The 22073-nt window shown below is 53.4% G+C and overlaps 2 protein-coding genes across 2 annotated transcripts; both read left to right on the plus strand.

The window, feature by feature from the left end:
• Positions 1-252: 252 nt before the first annotated feature.
• SLC10A5 (solute carrier family 10 member 5) lies at positions 253-1593 on the plus strand (the record flags this gene model as incomplete). The annotated part of the gene is made up of 1 exon (XM_084864279.1): positions 253-1593. One exon carries the CDS (start codon positions 253-255, stop codon positions 1591-1593), a length of 1341 nt encoding a protein of 446 aa, XP_084720405.1.
• Positions 1594-7116: 5523 nt separating this feature from the next.
• Positions 7117-21165, plus strand: IMPA1 (inositol monophosphatase 1). The gene is made up of 9 exons (XM_084865035.1): positions 7117-7177; positions 9166-9274; positions 9856-9989; positions 11451-11555; positions 14008-14053; positions 16013-16121; positions 17111-17219; positions 18962-19113; positions 19805-21165. Exons 2-9 carry the CDS (start codon positions 9212-9214, stop codon positions 19918-19920), a joined length of 834 nt encoding a protein of 277 aa, XP_084721161.1. The 5' UTR covers positions 7117-7177; positions 9166-9211; the 3' UTR covers positions 19921-21165.
• The last annotated feature ends 908 nt before the right edge of the window (positions 21166-22073 follow it).

Raw genomic sequence — 22073 nt, forward strand, 5'->3', positions numbered from 1 at the left:
TTGGGTTTCTGCTGTGAGCCGCTGACGCTGCAGAGTGCCGGGCTTGTGCATTTTCATAACTACAGGTTGGGCGGGTTGTGTCACTCACGAGGTAGCGAGGTGTTGTTTGAGAGTCCGGGCCCTCCTCCTGGACTTTGATCCGGCAAAACAGCTCCTGCCTCAGCCTCAGCCCGGCATTGGGGCGCCTCTCCCAGGAATGCTCTCCAGGGGCCTTTGATGCGTTCGCATATCTGATTGATTTTAGCTTTCAAAATGATTAGACGCCTTTTTATTGTCTTGCTTTTTGTGTCGCTGGGAGAAGCAAGGAAGCCATTTCTCAGTTTTCTGAGCACAGAGAGGACGGAACTACTGTTCTTCACAAAGACCGAAGGGACCATCCTCCTCCGATCCACTTACCGAGACCAGCAGCCCCACGCCAGCTTCCTCTCCGCGCGGCCCCAGGACCCGGGCGTGCTGCGGGTGGGGAACGTGACCAGGGCCAGCGCGGGGGCCACAGACTTCGTCATAAAGCTAGTGGCAGAGGAAGAAGGAGAGACGAACTTGACCATTCAGCTGTGGGACTCTGACGGTAGGCAAGAAAGACTGGTTGAGGAAATAAAGAACGTGAGAGTCACAGTGCTCAAACAGAGGCCAGGCGGTCTCCTCCAGGCGCCGAGGCGCACGGACAGGAACGTCCTCCTGCTCCTTCTGCCCCTGGTCCTGTTAAATAAGTGCGCGTTTGGCTGCAAGATTGAGCTGCAGGTGTTCCGCGTGGTGTGGAAGAGGCCTCTGCCGGTGATTTTGGCGGCAGCTACCCAGTTTTTTCTGATGCCGTTTTGTGGGTATCTTTTGACTCAGGTTTTGGCCTTGCCTGAGGCACTGGCTTTTGGGTTTGTCATGACCTGCACGTGCCCAGGAGGGGGCGGGGGCTATCTCTTTGCTCTGCTTCTGGAAGGAGATATCACGTTGGCCATTTTGATGACCTGCACATCAACGGTCTTGGCCCTGGTGATGATGCCTGCCAATTCCTACCTGTACAGCAGGGTCTTAGGGCTGTCCGGGACATTCCACGTCCCTGTTTCCAAAATTATGTCAACGCTCCTCTTCATACTTGTGCCTATATCGGCTGGGATAGTCATCAAGCATAGAATACCTGAAAGAGCCAGCCTCCTGGAGAGAAGCATTAGACCTCTGAGCTTTATTTTGATGTGTGCAGGGATTTACTTGATGTTCAGGATGGGATCGGTGTTTCTCAGAACAGATAGCCCAGAGGTGCTTCTGTTGGGCGCCTTAGTGCCCGCGCTGGGCCTGCTGTTCGGGTACTGCCCCGCTAACATCTGCAGGCTGCCCCCCGCCGTGTGCAAGACTGTGGCCATCGAAAGCGGGGCGCTGAACAGCTTCCTGGCTCTGGCCATCGTCCAGCTCGCCCTCCCCCGGGCCCAGGCCGACGCCGCCTCCGCGGCTCCCTTCACGGTGGCGCTGTGCTCTGGCTGTGAAATGCTGCTGCTGCTCCTGGTGCACCAGGCGAAGAAACGGTGTGTCCGTATCACAGGAGAGCAGAGGAAGCACCCTCCCCGCTCCCGCAATCAGAGCACCGCCGCATCCCCACTCTGAGGTGCTGGGGGGTCGGAGGATATCGCAGTGATGCTGCTCGCAGCCCCCTTCTGACCTGATTGAACACGGCACGAGGGGGAGGCATTACGTTATAATGTGTACTTCATCATAACATGCCTTCTCACCTGAAGCCCGGGAGGAGGCCACTGCGCTGTGTTGGTCCGGAAGTGCTTTATAGAGTGGGATTTGATTATGATATTTCATCACGGTCTCTTAAGTGGGAAAGAGCAACTTAAAAACACCTCCTGTAGTGATTCTAAGAATATACCAACTTTTTACAGAAGGGCATTCCCTACATTCTCACAGTATGAGTTAATTACTAATATACAAGTAACAATTTGTATATTAGGCTTTTATTATATAGACTAGTAGCCCTGTTAATTAGTTTGCCAGCTGACAAGACAGCCAAGGTCCTTTTTTTCTAATTTCACCAAATTCAATATACAAATACCAAGATTTATAAAAGACTAGAGGCCTGGTGCATGAAATTCGTGCACAGAGGGGGTGTCCCTCAGCCCAGCCTGCACCCTCTCCAATCTGGGATCCCTTGAGGGATGTCAAACTATTCATTTAGGCCCGATCCAGAACAGCTGGCTCCCAACCGCTTGCCTGCCTCTGATTGCCCCTAACCACTTCTGCCTGCCAACCTCATCACCCCTTAACCACTCCCCTGACAGCCTGATTGATGCCTAACTGCTCCCCAGCTGGCCCGATTGCCCTCAACTGCCCTTCCTGCTGGCCTGGTCACCCCTAACTGCCCTTCCCTGCAGCCCTGATCGCCCACAACTGCCCTCCCCTGCAGGCCTACTCATCCCTAACTGCCCTCCCCTGCTGGCCTGGTCATCCCTAACTGCCCTCCCCTGCTGGCCTAATCACCTCTAACTGCCCTCCCCTGCAGGCCTGGTCCCTCCTAACTGCCCACCCCCCCTGCAGGATTGGTCCCCCCCAACTGCCCTCCCCTTTAGGCCTGTTCTCCCCCAACAGCCTTCCTGTGTTGGCCTGGTCTCCCCTAGCTGCCCACAACTGCCCTCCCCTCCAGACTATCTTGTGGTGGCCATTTTGTGTCCACATGGGGGCAGTCATCTTGTGTTTTGGAGTAACAACAATTTGCATATTGCTCTTTTATTAGATAGGCTGAGCTTCAGCCTGGTGGTGGCTCATTATTATTCACTTTATAAAATAATTTCCCTCATGTAATCTTTTACTGCTGAGTCCTTTCAACAGAAACCTCCATTTAGGGGTAGAAAATATAATTAAACTTGTACCAATTTAACTCATATGCACTTCCAAGAGCATATTCTAGTGATCGGGAGTCCAGGGACCTGCATTCAGGTCTATTTATCATTTACCTTGAGAGCTAGCAAGACACTCTGTACTTTGTTTTTCACATCGGTAAAATGAAAAGGTTCAATTGAGGTTTAAGATTTTGCTCAGCTCCTGAGTCTGTGGTTGTGGCTTGAAACTCCAGGACCTAGCAGCATGGCAGGGTGATAGGCGGAGAGAAGGTTCAGGCTGATGAAAAGAGCCACACCCAGCCACTGTAGTGGAAGCAGCGATCAGCATTTGGCTTCTTGAGTGCAGGGACCCTGCATTCTTTGAATTCCTATGGTGTTTAGCACATGCCTCAAATCGAGTAGGTGCTAATTAAACATTTATTGGATTACTTAATCAGTAATATCTATAACAGTCAAGGTCATATGCTCCAAGCCGGACTGTGCCTGGGTCTGCCATTTCAGCTGTCACCCATCAGCTGGATGACACTGGTCAAATGACTTAATCTCTCTCCGCCTAATTCATGTGGAATGTGGGGTGAGGATCGTACCTACCTCATCCTCTTGTTGTGAGGGTGGAATGAGTTAATAGGAGCAAGACTCTCGGAGCTGCCCAACACACAGGTTACTGTTACTCTATCTGATTGGTCTTCCATGTCGAAAATTCACTCTGTCCTTGGACTTGGAATCTATTTTATGTCTCATAGCTGTATTGTGGAAAACAGAGATTTTTACCTAATAAAATTTATCTCATTTGGGTTAGGAAACTTTTTTTAAGTTTCACCCCTTAAGAGGGATGATTCTGTGATATGTTGTCTATGATATATACTAGTGGCTTGGTGCACAGATTCATGTACATTGAAAGGGAAATAATTACAAGAAATATTTTAATATTGCTATTTGCCCTTTCTCTGTAATGGAATTGTCATAGCTGTCACTGGTCACCATCTGCGGGCAATCAGTGGGGCAATTGGGATCCCGCTTGCACCTGCCTTGTCCTGGCACCGCCCGCTCACCTGCTCCACCATCCTGCTTTGGTCCCGCTCTCTGCAGGGCCCATCGGGACAGCAGCACCTCCACTGCCACCTGCTGCCAGTGCCGTGTTGCTGACACCCACCATGTTCTGTGCTGCCCTCTGGTGGTCAGCGCACATCATAGTGAGTGGTTGAACTGGTCGAGGGGACAATTTGTATATTAGGCTTTTATTATATAGATTCTCAGATCTGGGAAAGCTGTTGGCATTACAGGGCACATCAGGGCTTAACCAATATCCGCAGCTCCAACCTATTTTACATCAAAACGAGTGCTGTTAGCTACCCAGGAGACTCCACCCCCTGAGGACCTGCACATTGGCCCGTGTGCTTTTTAAAAACAATCAGCCCCCTAAACAACTCCTACTCAAGAAAGTGATGTGAACCTGATTTTTTTTTTTTTTTTTTTTTTTTAACTGAAAGGAGTTGCCATTTACAAGCAGTCATCTCTTGGGAGTAAGTAGGCTTAGCAAGATACCCAAGTGCAAGTGCAGGGCAGTTGGGTACCTTTTGCCCTTGCAGAAGCCGACCTGAGCACTGGCTGACAGAGGCCCTCCTCGGTGTCTGGGGAGAGCCAGGGCTTAGGTCCCCCCTCTCTTCCACTCTGAGATGAGCATCATTAGCACCTCTCTCAGGGATGAAGGCAGCTGGGGAAAGGGATACCCAAGGCCCCCTGAGGGACTCCCCATCAGTGAAATGTGGGTCGGTGACGGGGCTGCACACCAGGGGTGTTTAGTCTCACCCCGTGTGGCTGTGGCTGGAGCCTGGCCCCTTCCTATCTCCCAACCACCTTGGTGTGGTAGATCTTTGGGATTGGGAACAGTGACTGCAACTGCAGCTTTAAAAATTGCCCCTTTGAGAACTCGGGAGCAACATACCAGGTACTGAGGACCCTGCAGCCACCGGGACTCACAGACAAAAAGCTTGGATTTTGTGGAACCAGTTTGCAATACGTCCAAAACGAGAGCCGAGCGCTGGACGGCCCTGTGCGCTGGAGGGCTCTTCATTGGCTTTCAGGCCTTTGGGAGCAGTGACTTGTGAACAATCGAGAGGCAGCAGCGGAGGCTCCTAGGAAAAGGCTGGGCCTCCTGCTCATTGAGGTAAGAAGCGTGAAGTGATTTTAATTTGAGAGAATAGGACATTTGATCTTCTACCCATGAGCAGACCAGTTCCTTTAAAGGAGGTTTACTGAGGGTGCTGATGATATTTCTGCAAATGCCTGGGAAATTTTATTTGCTTAGGAATCAACTCGTCACCATGTATTTGGCAAGTTTAAGTGTCTGACAACAAAGAGCCACAAAAGCTAATTTCTGAGGTTTTCCTCTTCTTTTTTATTAGGAACATACAAGCATATTTTGCTAGACAAATCGAGGTATCCAATTCAGATACTCAAGGCATTTCCAGAAGAATAAAAACAAAATCCTGGCTCTTTGTGAGGTCTGAGAATCGGCCATTCATCTGAGAGCCCGTGCATCTGCAGCCTGTGGTGACAACACCTTGCCCTTTGGTGAAAAAAAAAAAAAAAAAAGGAAGCAACCTCCTGAAAAGCAAGGAGCCAAATAACCTCCTTTCTGGTTCCTGATGTGGCCGGGACGTCTCAGAGCTGTGCACTGCTTTTCCACTAACACGGGCAGACTCTATCCCACAGTGCCAGACCTGCTAGCTGAAGACCTCAGGATTCCAGACTGGTCCTTGTTTCACACAGGGCAGCCTCGCCGTGCCAGGCAGTCCCGGAGTGTGGACTCTGGGTCCGTGTCCCACTCTCTGCCTTTGCTGTGTGACCTGAGGACAGATGACTTCTCTGAGCCTTCGTTTCCTCATTTGTAAGATGGAACTAGTCATATCTTCGTCCTGAAGATATTGTGTTGTCTGAAGCATGGTAAGTCCTCACTAAATGGTAATGTTAACATAAAAACATTCAAACCTGTAAAGAACCTTTGTGAGTTTATTTAAGCCAAACTGTCGACAGTTGCCAGGAAGCAGAACCTCAAAGGGTTGAGATAATGCTCCAGAGAGGGCGGTTTCTCATCTATTTTTATACATTTCAATCAAAGGAGGGGACGTAGATGGGTTACATGAAATCCATTGGTGGTAGATTAGGGAGGTGGGAGAAAGCAAAGCAAGTGGGGCGGGGTGGGGGAGAGGAACCCTGGGATTGGATAAAAGGTGAAGTGACAGACACATACTTAGGAGGTGCAAGAACAATTAACTTAATGAAGGAATTTGTGGTCTCTGTCCTGGCACCCAGCACATTAAGTTGTGCCCCAAGGGATCCAGAGAAAGGGAGGTTACAAGTCACCCAGACATTTTAAGGGTATGTTATTAAAGATGCAAAAGGACAGATAGACTCAGCTAAGGTAAAGGTTGACCTTGTCAGTGAAGATACCCACCTAGGACGGAACTACCCACCATAACTCCATTCAGTTACAGTTTAATTTCAGACCACCCTTGTGGTGACTTTAGGTCTCGGAGTTTGCAAGACGGCCATGCAGGCCTCCCCTGGGCCGTCAGGTCAGCATGTGGCCAAGTGAGTTATTGAGAACAGGGGCAGTTGGTTGTGGCCATCACTTACCAGTCTTCCTATCTATTATGAATTTGTACTTTGTATGGTGTATATAATTTACATGGTTTACATATAATGTATGTGGTGTGTAAATAATTCATATGATATATATTTATTTATATTTACTCCCTAGTATAGCTTCAGCAAAAGCTGCAAATACCTGCCATTTGTGTTTTGTCAAGACTATCTGGAATCAGCCAAAACCGGTTTGGCTCAGTGGATGGAGCATCGGACTGCGGACTGAATGGTCCCGGGTTCGATTCCGGTCAAGGGCATGTACCTTGGTTACGGGCACATCCCCAGTGGGGGGTGTGCAAAAGGCAGCTGGTCGATGTTTCTCTCTCATAGACGTTTCTAGCTCTCTATCCCTCTCAATTCATCTCTGTGTAAAATCAATAAAAATATATTTAAAAAAAAAAAAGAGTATCTGGAATCAGAGAAAGGGATCAAAAAGAGAAATGGGAAGAGGGGCAGGAATGGAAGGAGGGGAGTGCAGCATAAAGAGGAAAGGAATTTTTTAAGTTACAGAAGCAAGTGCAGGCAGGACGCTCTAACTCAGAAGTAGAGATGAGAGAGGAGCCTGCAAGTGTGGCAGTCTGAGGCTCAACCGGAAACGGCGGGCGGGTGGGCGGGGACTTCCGGTCCGGGACCTTCCCTTTGCCCCCGGAAGAACCTAGCGGTCCCACTGGCAGCCTGCGAGCCGGTGCCCAGCCGCCGCGGTGAGACCTGCGCCCCGCGCCCCCAGCGGGTCCTGCGGGTCCCGGGGCGGGCGTTGCGGGGCCGGCAGTGGGGTTGGGGGCGGGGCTGGGACCGGGGGACGCCAGGAGGGGCGGCAGGGCGCGGAGGGGAATCGGGTGCGGCTCGGTCCACCCAGAAACGGGCGCAGAGAGGCGGGGAGGCGAGGCCAGCACACACGTGGGGGTTGGAAGGAGGGTGTGCAGACGCCGGCCTCAGTTTCCCCGCTGTGGTGGCCGGCGTTTCTCCTGCAGACCGCACCCCTCTGAGCTCAGGATCCCCACGTCCGGCTGCCTGGGGGGCGTGTCCGCCTGGCTTCCGGAAGGGCCCTGGTTCCACTAACGGACTCTTGCTCTCCCACCTCCTGCCGAATCGCACCCCCTCCAGTTGCTCCCTGTTGTGGTCGATGGCAGCATCGTCCGTTCAGTGGCCCCGTGGGGAATCGGGCCATCCTCAGCTCCTGTCCCTCCTGGACCCAATCCAGTCTGTTACTCGGCGCCCCAGCCTCACCTCCCAAAGCCAGTGCCTCCTGCGCCTCAGCCCACCCACCCCCAAAGCTGTCAGCCAGCCGTCAGGGCCTGGGTGTCCCCAGGGAAAGGCTGTCTGAGACAGGGAGCTGGTCAGAGCTCCCCGTCACCTGCTTCTCACTGCTCCCCTCCTTTACTTTTGTCTCATCCATGACGGTGCCTGCAGCCGACTGTTTTGATCAATATCTGAGTCCCCACTAGGGAGTCCGTGGGGACCGCCATGCCAACCATGACTTCTGGGGGTCCTTTCTGCTAGAGAACCCCCAGAAGAAAAGGCGGATTGGGGGGGCGGGTAGATTGACCGCATTGTCAGTGCCATTACCTGGGGAGAGGGTGGCTGGAGCAGAGCCTTCCTGCTGTCAGCCTGGAGGACAGGAACGGGAGTAAATGGAAAGGAAGAATAAGAGTTTGGAGGCAGCTCTCGGAGCGCCCTGAGCAGTTGCTTTAGAATTGTAACATTTTAAACCGCTCCTCGGGAAGAGAAAGCAGCCAGCAGAAGCCGCTCGGGTCTGCCTTGGCTTTCCTACAGGAGCCCTGGGCGGGGTCCGGCAGCCTCGGGGAAGCACTGGAAGGAGTTTCCCCTGTGAAGGGGACATGGTTCCGTCGCTTTGTGAAGGATGCCCCCGTGCCAGGGCACAGCCTGCAGGGCTCACCCCGCCTGGGGTGAGCTTTAGTCCTGTCTGCAGCTGTCAGTCACACTGGCCAGCAAACACCCAGTTGTGTTGTGTGTTTTTCCCTCTGAAACTTGGGGAGAGAACTTTCCGTTTTGCTTTATTTTCTCTCCGGGTCTGCCGAGGGCCTCCTCCTGTATAGGAGACGCACCTCTGCCCAGGTTGGGACTCCATTGCTCCCATCCTCCTGGTGTGAGGGTAATCTGTCACCTGCTGGGAGTGTGCATTTCTCTATTGGGCTTGTGAAGAGAGATTGTCCTGCGTGCTCTTGGTGTGTGGCGCTCCCACAGCGACCCCCACGCTAGCAGAGACGGAGGCCGGTCTCTGAGCTGGACTGCGCCACCTCCTGAACCACACCACACCGGCCAGCCGGTGAGCGGTGAGGGTGAGCGGTGAGCGGTGAGCCGTGAGCGGGGAGCGAGCTCCTGGTGTGGGCCTGGATGCCTTCAGCTCAGAATGGTCCACGTGCAGAGTGCACACTTAGGGAGACTTGTTCTGAACCCCTGTTCCTGTGTCCTTTCCTCTCCATCCTCCAAGCCAGGGTTTAAACGTGACCTGATATGGGCACTTTGGGAGACTCTTTCGTATAGTGTTTTGTTACGAAGAATGTTTCTGCAATAGAAGTGGAGTCACTTAGGTAAAAGTGTTTACTGGATCTACTAGCGAGTCCTGGAAAACCGTGGGACTTGGGATTCAGGAGGGAGAGAATCCTGAGTGAAAGGACGTTGCTAATTGAGATGCACTCGTAATCTAACTGTTCTGTGGTTAAGACAGGGATTCGGCACGGCTCTGTCCTGGTATGCGTTAGAGCTGTTCGGAGATGGCTGACCCCTGGGAGGAGTGCATGGACTACGCGGTGACCCTGGCAAGGCGAGCTGGAGAGGTACGGTCCCCGATGCCGGCACCCACCAATGCCCCGTGTCCCCGATGCCATCACCCACCAATGCCCTGTGTCCCCGATGCCGGCACTCACCAATGTCCCCGATGCTGGCACTCACCAATGCCCCGTGTCCCCGATGCTGGCACTCACCAATGTCCCCGATGCTGGCACTCACCAATGCCCCGTGTCCCCGATGCCGCACTCACCAATGCCCCGTGTCCCCGATGCCACCACTCACCAATGCCCCGTGTCCCCAATGCCGGCACCCACCAAGGCCCTGTGTCCCCGATGCCTCGGGCTAAGCACCTGCGTTGCTTTTCATTCCACTAAACACTGTACATGGAAAAGGTTCTCCGATTTTGTGTCGTTAGCTTTTGGGATGACGGTTGTGGATCTGTCTTAGGATGTAAGAGTGCTATGATTTTGTACCTAGAAGGACATAACCACTAAAGGTTTATTTTGTAAACCTTGTGATAAGAAAATTTTAAGAATATCACTTAAGACATTGCACCATTGCTGTTTCATTTTTAGCTTGATTTAAATTTACTTACGCTTTTCTATTTGCTTACCAAACACATTCTCAGGTGGTTCGCGAAGCTCTGAAAAATGAAGTGAACGTTATGATTAAAAGTTCTCCAGCCGACTTGGTCACTGTGACTGACCAGAAGGTTGAAAAGATGCTTCTCTCCTTCATCAAGGAAAAGTACCCATCTCACAGGTGAATCTGCTGCCTGGAGTCAGTACCGAGGCAGCAGTGCCCACCGAGCCGGAAGCTGACTGTAGTTCCTGAGCCTGGAAGGGCGGTGGGCAGCCTGGGAGGGAGGTCGGGCAGGAGCCAGGGGGAAGAGGACCCGGGGCCCCACGTGAGCCACGGCTGCTGAGGCGCCGGCTGCCTCTCTGGGCTCTGATGTCCCGATCGCTCACGATTACAGTCCGGGCAGGGCCACCAGCCGGGAGGGGTAAGGGAAAGGGTGTTTGGATGCTGGGAAGCTGGTGTGAGAAGGGCTGCCCAGGCATGATTTAGTAAGTTTTGTTCTCTATCGCAGATCGTCTGCGTGGTAGCCTTTGGGGCCTGAGAGAAGCCACGGGAGTCAGGGCTCAGGCACAGCAGCGCAGGCCCTGCCACCGCTCTGTCTCAGTGCTGCCATTCTCTGCCTCTTCCCGGCGATGTAAAGCCTGTGCACTTCCTCTAAAAGCCGCTGTGCAGCTGACACCGATCACCAAGTGATAGTTAGGAGAGCTCAGGGTTGGACAGGGAAATAGAAAGCTGAACATAGGGACGAGAGAAAGCAGTACCTCGGCACCACTCCCGGGCCACCTGGGAGCTGTTGCACAGCGTGCTGGGGAGACAGGTAATTTTGGGGGCGACTTGCCTCCTTGCTGACCTATCTAATGCTCTCTTTTACTCACCTGCTGCTGCAGAGCAAGTTACCCTGAACTGAACATTAGCAGCTCCAGACAGCAGGCTTACAGCAGAGTTTTCTAGGTTCAGCATGTGGCAGTAGCTGAGCGCAGGGTCTCATGACACGTGGGAGTCCGTGGGTCAGGCCGCAGCACCAGGCCTGCACTGGCCGAAGGATCCATTCGGCTTGGGTGGTGGCTGGTGACTTCCCTCCCTCCCGCGGTCTGGGGGCAGCTCCCGCGGGTCCCTCGCCAAGTGGGCCCCTCAGAGCAGCTCAGACGGGTGGCCTGCTTCCCTGGGCGTGGCAGGGCGGGAGTGGAGAGGGAAGACAAACCACAGTGCGTGCTGTGAGCAGGTCCTCAGGGTGGCACATTGGCACTTCTGCTTCGTACTGCTGCTTAGAAACGAGTCACTAAGTCCAAGTTCACACTCGAGGCGGGAGCGTTAGGCCTGCCTCTGGAAGAGAGGAGGATGAGAGACCTGGGGGCAACTTTTTAAAACCAGCACGTGCCCTAGTGAGGCCTCACCTGTACCGGTGCCCTGCGCACGCCCACGCCTTCGCTCACCCTGCGCCCTGTGGTCCCAGGCACCCTGTGGTCCCAGGACCGCTTGTCAGGCGATCTGGGAGTGACACTTAAGCAGGCACGTCCCGCTGGAGGCAGGAGCCCGGATGGAAGGGGGTGCTGTGTAGGATTGCACGTTTGTGTGACTGTAGCCAAGGGAATGCTAAACCTGGCACTTGCGGAACTTGTGGTAAGGAGTCATTCTTGCTTTTAGTTTCATCGGTGAGGAGTCCGTGGCCGCCGGCGAGAAAAGTGTCCTCACCGACAACCCCACGTGGATCATCGACCCCATTGACGGGACCACTAACTTCGTGCACAGGTACGAGCGGGGTTTGCACTGAGGGGACCTTTTCGAGTGCTCCGTTCATGAGCATTCAGGCTCAGAGTCGTGTGGAGTGAGCTGTGAGGAGACCTCAGCGGGTGTGGCGGCAGTGACGGAATTGCTGTGGGACTGTGCGGCCCAGCGGCCTGCTCACTTCTTTTCCCTCCGAGGGAGGAAGGGGAGGGAAGCCAGCACCACGCTGCTTTGAGATCAGCTGGGGCGCTCTGCAGCCCCCTGCGTGCTGCGGTGCCACCTTCAGGCCAGGTGAGGAAGCTCAGGAAGAGCGTGGGTTTAGGTCAGCACTCTACGGCTTGAGCCGCTGTTTTTTACAGGCTTTGCAGCCTGGGCAAGTTCCTTCACTTTTCTAAGCCTCAGATGCTGTTTTCTTCTTTTCTGCGAAATGAACTTAGTATTGGTGCCTGCATCACGGAACTGTGGGGACTCGGGTGGTACACATACGTGAGGATGCTTTACAGGGCCTGGGACACAGGGCAGCACACAGAGACAGCACACAGGGCAGCACACAGGGCCCAGCACACAGGGCCCGGCACACAGGGCAGCACACAGGGCCCGGCACACAGGGCCCAGCACACAGGGCCCGGCACACAGGGCCCGGCACACAGGGCCGCACACAGGGCCCAGCACACAGGGCAGCACACAGGGCCCAGCACACAGGGCAGCACACAGGACCCAGCACACAGGGCCCAGCACTCAGGGCGGCACACAGGGCCCAGCACACAGGGCGGCACACAGGGCGGCACACAGGGCCCAGCACACAGGGCCTGGGACACAGGGAGGCACACAGGGCGGCACACAGGGCCCAGCACACAGGGCCCGGGACACAGGGAGGCACACAGGGCGGCACACAGGGCCCAGCACACAGGGCGGCACACAGGGCCCAGCACACAGGGCCCGGCACACAGGGCGGCACACAGGGCCCAGCACACAGGGCCTGGGACACAGGGAGGCACACAGGGCGGCACACAGGGCCCGGCACACAGGGCCCAGCACACAGGGCAGCACACAGGGCCCAGGACACAGGGCCCAGCACACAGGGCCCAGTACACAGGGCGGCACACAGGGCCCGGCACACAGGGCCCAGTACACAGGGCGGCACACAGGGCCCGGCACACAGGGCGGCACACAGGGCCCAGCACACAGGGCCTGGGACACAGGGAGGCACACAGGGCGGCACACAGGGCCCAGCACACAGGGCCCAGCACACAGGGCAGCACACAGGGCCCAGGACACAGGGCCCAGCACACAGGGCCCAGTACACAGGGCGGCACACAGGGCCCGGCACACAGGGCCCAGTACACAGGGCGGCACACAGGGCCCGGCACACAGGGCGGCACACAGGGCCCAGCACACAGGGCCTGGGACACAGGGAGGCACACAGGGCGGCACACAGGGCCCGGCACACAGGGCCCAGCACACAGGGCAGCACACAGGGCCCAGCACACAGGGCCCAGCACACAGGGCCCAGTACACAGGGCCCAGGACACAGGGCCAGCACAACAGGAGCAGCCTTGCTGGGTGGGATAAGGGGTTGCCCTGTGGCTGGCGTGCCTGTGGGACACAGAGGTGTGTCTACTGTAAACCCAGACCTGGCCGCTGTAGGTGGTGGGGCTGTGGAAGGGTGCCCCTGGGACGTTGTAAGTGGGAGAAGATTGTGATGCATTGTTTATAGAATGGCCTCACTTTTGTTACCATAAATGCTGTTTATGTTTATTTTTAACTAGAGGCCTGATGCCCGAAATCTGGGCAAGGGGCTCGGCCCTCGCAGCCCAGCTTCATCCAAAGGGCGGCTGGTCTAATTAGCATGTTATGCTTTTATTATAGATTTATATTGAAGCCATTTTGTCTTTCTTTATCTTGGTTCTCTTTGAGACAGAAATCACCACCCTGTCTCAGACCGCAGTGCAGCCATAGCAACCATGTGGCTACCGGTCACCCTGCAGGTGTGAGGCTGCGGGTGGGGCTTCGAGGAGACAGGAGCCGTGAATTCTGTGCAGGCCACGCCTGTGTTCACAGGTCCAGGCTGGGGGAGGAGCGACCACAGGAAAGAACCTTTTCTCTTAGCTGTGGCCAGTGTAAAATCTCTAACGTTTGTTTTCACTTTTTGAGACAATATCGTACACCATCACTATATTGTGGTATTCAGCATTCAAAAGATAGCGAATGGCGTGAGAGGGAGTGGCCTTCCATGTCTGTCCCGGGTCCTCGGGCCGGCTCTGAGGTGACTCCTCTCAGAGCTGCTCACGGCCGCAGAGGTCCCTGTGTGTCTGATCTGTGTCCGAGCCCCAGCCCCGTGTACAATTAACACACCACTGTGGGGCATAGAATGAGACCTTATATGGAAAACGTTATAGGCAATTATATTGTGAGAAGACGTATTTATTGAAAATAAGTCCTATCTTGGTAACTTTGTGTTTGTGTTTTTTTTAAGATTTCCTTTTGTGGCTGTTTCCATCGGCTTCGTTGTCAATAAAGAGGTACGCTGCTTACTTATGGCGGGTAACATGCCTGCTGTCATTTCTGAGAAAGAGTAACTGTCTCCATAGTACGTGCAGGTTTGTCTCTGTATTCAGTTTACACGCTGCATTGTTGTGAAATGAGCTGCATAACGATCACAGTACTTCTCCCAGAGAAGAGCGCTCAGTGCTTTCTGAGCAGCAGGAGTTTTCAGGGAGAAACACACACTGAGTCACCTCGGCATGCGTGAGGGAGGCCGGTGGTTACAGGGAGAGAGGTTCAGCTAGCACTTCCTCGGGTGTTGGTGGAAGGCCCCGGGGTGGGGGTTTAGGAGGAAGAGCAGCGCGTCTGGAACCCGAACCGCTGCGGAGAGTAGCTGGGCATTGCCACGCTGCGGGGCTGCCTGACGGATCAGCAGTGAGTGATGCCGTCTCTTCTTGGCCCTGTCTTCACGGGTTCGTGATGTATTGATCACATGGACACAGGGAGTTGAGTTGCTGGAAATGAAAATACAAGTTGGTGCACAGGAAATTAGCCACGGGGCTGTGTGCCAGGGGCGTCCTCTCTCGTGTGCTCCCCCTGCGCGGTGCGCGCTCCCGCCCTCGGCGCCCAGTCAGCGCCAGCTAGCTGTGGGCGGCTGGGATGAGAGGGTGAGCGGGTCCGGGCATCTGCCAGGAGGGGTTTGAGGCGATTCCTAACGGAAGGGTCTTAAGATGTGCAGGGTGGCTTGGGCCCCGGGACATGAAGACAAGGAGGCATTTCCATCAGAAGGAGCAGCTGGGGAAGAGCCTGGAGCTTGGGGAGCCGGGAGGCTGTGGGAGCCTGGGCAGGGCCGGAGGTCCAGGAGGGTGTGAGGCTGTGCCTGTTTGCACCGCAGCACTGGGGCTTGGCTTTGCGGTGGTGAGGTGTGGCGGGGGGCCGAGGTCAGGGGAGGCTTCTAAGTGCAGTTAAGGAGTTTGCAGCCATGTGTCGGGATTCTGAACTAAGATGGTGCCGTGAGAACAGCTGAGGAAATGCCCACACCGGGAGGTGTTCTCGGCGGCATTTGAAGGAGGAGCTCTGGCCAGTGCTCGTGGTTAGAGCATCGGCCCGCACCACAGGGTCTGGGTCCGTTCCTGGCCCAGGGCACGCACCAGTCGGCACGTACGGAAGACAACCAGTCTGTGTCTCTGTCACATTGACCTTCTCTCTTTCTCCCTCCCTTTTCCTCCCCCATAACCCCCCTCCCCCCTCCTCTCCCTCCCTCCCACTCTAAAGAAGAAAAAATCTCAGGGTTAACAGCAAACGTTTGGGAGGAGCTGGGGAAGGACCAGGTGGGTCCGGTGTAGCGTGCGGCCTCGTTGGCTGAGGGTGGGGAGGGGCTCTTCCTGTGATGGCGGAGCTGTGGAGCCGCAGCCGGTGGTGGCTGGTTTGTGGGCTGTCAGACTGGAGAGCTAAAGGGACGGGAGAAGGGAAAACGCTGATGTACAGCTCTCACAGGTGAGGCAGAGAAGAAGCCCTAAAGGAAGTGACACGCCCACTGGCTAGTGAGCGAGGGGGCTGAGTCCCGGGCAAACGCGGAGCCTCCGGACCACTTGGCTGTGGGGGTTTCAGGGGAGCGGGTGGCCAGGCAGAGGCCAGACTGTTGTGTTACCGGGGAGAGGAGGGGAGGGGAGAGGCGGGGTACAGACCTCTGGCAGGGAGGGGAAAGCTTTTGGAGGGAGGGAGAGCTTGGTGGAGGAGCCAGAATCCTATCCCAGAGGAGGAGCAGCGGGAGCAGCAGGAGCGGTGGCGGTCACCCTCAGGAGGAAGGCAGCTATGTCCTCTGGCGAGAGGGAGGAGGTTCTGAACTGCTGGGCTCTTCCCTCGGGAATCTGGAGGAGCCCCTCAGCGTCGCTGTGCAGCCATGGCAGACATTTGTCAGTGTGTGGATTCTCCTCACATGTCACTGAGGGCGAGCACCGCAAACACGGGTTGGTAAGGAGCCGCTCTGCCTGCAGATGGAGTTCGGCGTCGTGTACAGCTGCGTGGAGGACAAGATGTACACAGGCCGGCGGGGCCGGGGCGCCTTCTGTAACGGCCAGCGGCTGCAGGCCTCCCGGCAGGAAGGTAGGCTCCCCGGCGGGGCAGTGGCATCCGCTCCTTTCTGTGGTTTGAGTGTTACCTGACTCATAAGTTGTACTTACTTTCCCTGCTTTTTGCTCCCTGGAGTTTGAATGTGGTAGTGGGAGTGGGGAAGCGGGTGGAATTGAGCAAACCACACTCGGGACATGGCTGCGGGCTGGGGACGGAGGTCATGGCGCTTTATTGCAGCCACTGCCTCGCGTATTCTTTGTAGACTCGCTCTGAGCTGATGGCGGTGGGACCACTTACTAGGCAGTAAATCAGAGAAACTTAAATTTAGGAATCACTAAAACTGACCCCTGCACCTTCTGTAGGAGCTGGGTGATTGACAGGTGAGCCTTCTCTGCAGGACGCTGAGAGGGTGTGAGGCCCTTCTCCCCATGAGCCACGCCGGTGTTGGTCAGTTTACACATCGGATTTTTAGAGCTCCAAGAACTACAGATCCTTGCAAAACCATCTCAATTCAGAATCCTCCCACACTGTCATAATTTTTCTCCTCAAACACTTACTTTGAGAGCAGACATTTATTTCATTATCTTCTTATTGAACTTTAAGACCTGATTGTCGAGACGTTAATGTGTGAGAAATGTGCATCTCAGAATTAAAGGAGAGGTTGCTTTCCTGCCAGCTCGCTCTCTTTATAATTATTCTGCCCCACACAGAGTGTAATTACACCGTGTGATTAAATAGTTAAGATATTTGCTAATTTCCCACTAAAGCTATTAAGTAAGCAGGTTAGTTGGTTATATTCTGCATTTTGGGGGATGGTCTAAAAAGCTAGACTCTCATAAAATGACCTCTGGGTATAACAAATGTATCCGCATTTTAAGATTTAAAGCCTTAGAAGTAAACAGATTTGATACAACTAGGAATAGAGCTAAGAATGTCCTGTTTTGCTCTGAATCACAGTGTTGATTTTTTTTTTTACCTGAATTCTTATTAAGTGAGTGATTTTTGGAGTCATTTCCCTTTAGATGTCACCAAGGCGCTCCTGGTGACGGAGCTGGGCTCCTCGCGAACGCCGGAGACCGTGCGGACCGTCCTCGCCAACATGGAGAAGCTGCTCTGCCTGCCCACCCACGGGTAGGCGCTGCGCGGCCGCGCACGGCATGTCCTCGATGTCCTCGTCGCCGGGCCTGCTCCTGCTGGACAGGGATCGGGACCATCATTCTCATTTTCTAATGAAACTTGAAACACTTTTATTTGAAGATAATTTAAAACTTAACAGAATTTGCAGAAATAAAACAAGGCAAAAAGACAATAGCATACCCTTTGCCCAGTTCCCCTGTCAATATTTTACCCCATTTGTTTTACTCTTTTATTATTCCCCTAACGGTCTGGAGGTAAATTGCTTACAGCGTAGCTCTTTGTCCCTAACACTGCACTGCTGCTTCCTGAGAGCAGGGTGTTCCCTCCCACAGCCACAGCGCCTTGCTGACTTTGTAAACTTCGTCCACGCTCGCTGGGCCAGGGGTCTAATGGCAGCCACCGTCCTTGGCAGTGTTCCTCCTCCGAGGGGGTCCAGGCCCGGGCGGGTGGCCTGGGCTGTGCTGCCTCTTCGGCCACCTCTGCTGTGCATGCTGTTTTTGAGACATTTGATGCCAGCCTAATTTTTTTTAGCATTTAAACTATTTCTTGATTTACACGGAGCCGCTGAGATTTTGTTTTCCTTTTCACTTTTGAGGTCTGATTGTTTTATAAGGATCTGTTTTGGAATTTCACATCTGGGAGACTTCCCCCCCCCCCCCCCCCCCCAGCCCCCCACCAGATTTATTTATACACACACACACACACACACATATATATATATATATATATATATATTTCAGAGAGGAAGGGAAAGGGAGAGAGAGAGAGAGAGAAACATCAATGATGAGAGAGAATCATTGATTGGCTACCTCCTGTACGCCCCCTACTGGGGATCGAGCCTGCAACCTGGGCATGTGCCCTTGGCTGGAATTGAACCTGGGACCCTTCAGTCTGCAGGCTGATGCTCTATCCTCTGAGCCAAACCAGCTAGGGCTCCCAGCTTTCTTGAGTTATAGTTTTAAATATTAGCTCAGGTCTGCTTTTATTTTCTTCTTCAGACACCAATAGGCAAGGTCTCTGTCGTCCATTTCAGCCACTTTCTCTCTGACCCTTTTACTTGTGTTTTTCCTGCTTTCCTTGGGGCCTTGATTTGGCTTTCACTTGCAGCCGCTTCGTTAGGGCTCCCTGGCTCGCAGTCTGAGTTCAGTTATCATTGCCCTGAGCTCAGTCATCTCCCTATCTCTTCCTGGGCTTTGCTCCTCACTCCTTCTGCGTGTAGGTTTTGTATTTCTGATTTAACACCTGTGTTTACAGCTACTTCTTTGAGATGTTTCATTGAGATTGGATTGATGCCAGTTTCAGTTTTCTCCCTTTTGACTGTTGTTTTTTTTCGTGAAAGACGTTTTCAGCCAAAAAAGTCCCAGCATACTTATTAGCAGCTGAGCAGGGAGCAGAGTCAGATGTTTGTGAAACCAAAAGCTGTCAGTCCTTCCCACCGGGTTTCCACTGTGGTTATACACACACCGTGCACGGTAGTGGAATTTAATATTTTCTCCAGCCTCCCCCCCCTGAAAATGTCATGGCTGTAATGTTTATTTTATTAAATTACTTTGTGAGAGTGGTCATTTCTGTGGTGCACACGGTAATTAGGTTTTTATGTATTTTTATTTAAAATTAGGTATGTATCCTGTAGACAGGTTCAGAGGGTCTCAGTCGACACTGAAAATGAATTGACGTGAAGGAAGACCCTATTGAAAGAATGGCTTTTCCAATCCTTTCTAACTGCTGTCTGCTAGGATCCGAGGAGTCGGGACGGCAGCTGTCAACATGTGCCTGGTGGCCAGCGGAGCGGCGGACGCGTATTACGAAATGGGCATTCACTGCTGGGACATGGCGGGAGCGGGCGTCATCGTCACCGAGGCCGGCGGTGTGCTGCTGGACGTGACAGGTAGCGGATGCGGCGGGAAAGCATCTTCCTGCCCCCTCTGTTGGGCTTTGGTCTTGCAGTGAGTGCTGTGTTGATACTTGAGCTCTTTAAGACAAAACAAGCTCCAGATAGGCACTGCGGGAGAGGCTAAGGGTGGTGTGGGGTTCCTCATGCCATGTGGCTAAGCCTCTCCTGACGTGAGCAGAGGAGCTCTGGAGAGGCCGGGAAAGTGGCGGGGCCGCGGGCCTGGGGCTGGTGAGTGAGTGGCAGCTGATGGCGGACTCCGTCTCCGACACTTCCTGCCGCGGGTCGGATCGGCTCACTGCTTCAAACTGATGGCGACGTTGTTAGAAGTGGGGGAACCTGGTTAAAATTCTCCGGTGTCTGAGAAGGGCAGTGGAGAAGTCAGGAAGTGGGCGCGGGTTTCCTGCCCATGGCGCCCAGGCGTTACAGAGGCAGTCAGAGCATAGCGGTGGCTCAGGGAGAACAGAAAAGGTGGCAGGTTCAGACTGGTGTGATTGAGGAACCCCAAACTGGTCTTCAGATAAGATCCCTAGAAACTCATTTGTGTCTTGCCAAAGCTTAACCGTTAGGTCATGTGACAGAGTAGCTTTTGGGAGATATTATGATTGGTCATGCCTGTCACCGGGTGAGTGCTGTAGAAATGGTTTCAGTACGAGACTAACTCTCCTCCTTGTTTGATTGACTTCAGGGGGACCGTTCGATTTGATGTCGCGGAGAGTCATTGCTGCGGGCAGCAAAGCCTTAGCGGAGAGAATAGCCCGGGAAATCCAGGTGGTGCCCTTCCAGAGGGACGACGAAGCCTGAGCTCCCGCCTCGCCCGCGCCGCACGCTCTCTCCCCGATGTGCTGACACCGGTGGAGCACAAAGTTTAGGACTTCGTTTCAGCCCTGTAATCTGATTGGCTTATGTTGTCTTGATGTCTAGGTTTAAGAATTGCTACTTGTTCCGTATTGTCCTAGGACTAGGTAGGCACGGAGTTGAAATGTTTCATTGTAAAATTCCGTGTAAGAATGTACCTTTTGGCAGCTGATGAGGTGGTATCTCGTCCACCAAAGTAGTGAGCATTCAGTTTCCGAGTCGGTATGAGCCGCTGAAATTTTGTCTTGCTACTGATGTACCTCAGCATTCTTAATTACAGAGTCAACCTTTTGGGAAAGAATTTAGATTGAAAGTAATTTTAGGTTGAAAAGCCATGTTGTGTTGATTTGTAAGGAGTGTGCTGAGTCCTGCCTGGGCCGGGCTGCTGTCTCTGCAGAGCCTTGCTCTATGCATGGCTGCGCAGCTGGCACCTGCAGGCACCGGGCAGGCGGTCGGCAGTCCACAGGAAAGCAATGAAACCACGAGGCTTTTGGAGGGAGCAGTTTCTGGTTGTAGCAGATACATAGTGAAGAGCTCACCTTTCTGTGTGATCACCAGGTTTTGAAGTAATGCTATGTATCCACCCCTTATATTTCACATTACAGTTCCTAGAACATTTCATTCCGCATGTCTCCACGACCGTCCCTTACGTGTGGGCATTTCTGCAGTGAGTGTGCGCCGGGACCTGCCTTCCTGTGCTGCGGCTCCCTGTGCTCAGGGACCGGTGAGCGCCGGAGCCCGCCCGGGGCAGGCACACGGAGTTGGTAATATTGAGCTTGGTCCTTCTTAGACTCCTCGTTTCACTTCGTTTCCACCGGTTTCTGTTCAGCCTTTAAATATTCCTTAAGATCTTTGGCTTATCACTCAAAAAGAAAATTGCTTCTGTTCATAGATGCTTTTACAGATTTATTTATTGTTTGTTGGCACTTGAACAGACCATTAAGTTTAGTTGCAGGCTTATGCGAGCCTGGTGTTGGAGGGAATGGAGGTGTTCAGGGCAGGGCTATTCCATTGTGCGCGTCTCACATTAAACGGTGTCACTAAGACCTGAATGTTGTCATTGTGCGTCTGTGCTGTTGGCCACGTGCAGTAAAACCTCTCATCCTGTGTTCTTGCAATTAAATATATTTTAATTAAGACAATCATGAATGACATTTTAAATAAAACATATAATTGAAATTTTTATTAAGATTTATAGTTTAAACTACCTTTTTGTTTATTTCTTTTAACTTATAATACATTTTAAAAAATAAGAGATAGCCTTAATATTTAGCATTTGTCGAGCGCTATAGCAGGCACCGTGTAGCACTTGAGATCGTGATCCTATTTAATTCCCACCTTAGCCAGGAGAGCTGTGTCCTCGCTTTTACGAGGTGCGTGGATGTTACTTAATTACCGAGCCCGCTTTCCCTGCTGCAGGTACAAGCGGTGAAGCACGTAGAGAGCGGGACAGCGGGGCCCGCAGTCTTCCCCGGCCCGGCGGGCCTCACCTGGCTGCAGGAGAGCCACCTGGGGCTTTTGAACAGCATTGCTGGTCCCACCCAAGGGAATCAGATTGACTTGGTCGGTGCTGTGGCCTGGCCGGCTGTTCTTTGGTAAGGGGCCCGGGGACTCTGGGTGGATAGGAGTGAGCTGCTTTCTCAGGAATGGCCTCCTCAGTGACTCGCCCTCACCACCTCCACAGCCTCGGAGGGCTTCATGGTATCTTCACGCCAAAATGTGGCTGAGAGTCATCCCTGTGTTGATGGGGTGAGAGCCGGATTCGAAACTAGTGTAGCGGCCTTTTGATTCCCACAAATGACCACTAGATGGCAAATTACACACAGGGAATCATACTTTAGCATTTTCATCATGGAAAACATTTTATTTTTCCTTCAAATGACCTCATTGGCCAGTATTGGGGTTTAATGATACAGTACCAAAGCCAGGGTAGTTTTCTCGTAAAGTGGAATACCCTGCATTGTGGGTCAACTGATTCCTTCCGGCAAAGCCACAGGTGCTGTCTGTCCTGTGGCCCCGACGTCAGCGCTGTGCAGCGTTAGCTTTCAGGGGCTCGTTAACCACGGACATAAGCGCGGCTTGGGCCTTGTTATACGTGA

This window comes from Pipistrellus hanaki, assembly GCF_964339955.1.
Source record: "Pipistrellus hanaki genome assembly, chromosome: 17".
Classification (NCBI taxonomy): Eukaryota; Metazoa; Chordata; class Mammalia; order Chiroptera; family Vespertilionidae; genus Pipistrellus; species Pipistrellus hanaki.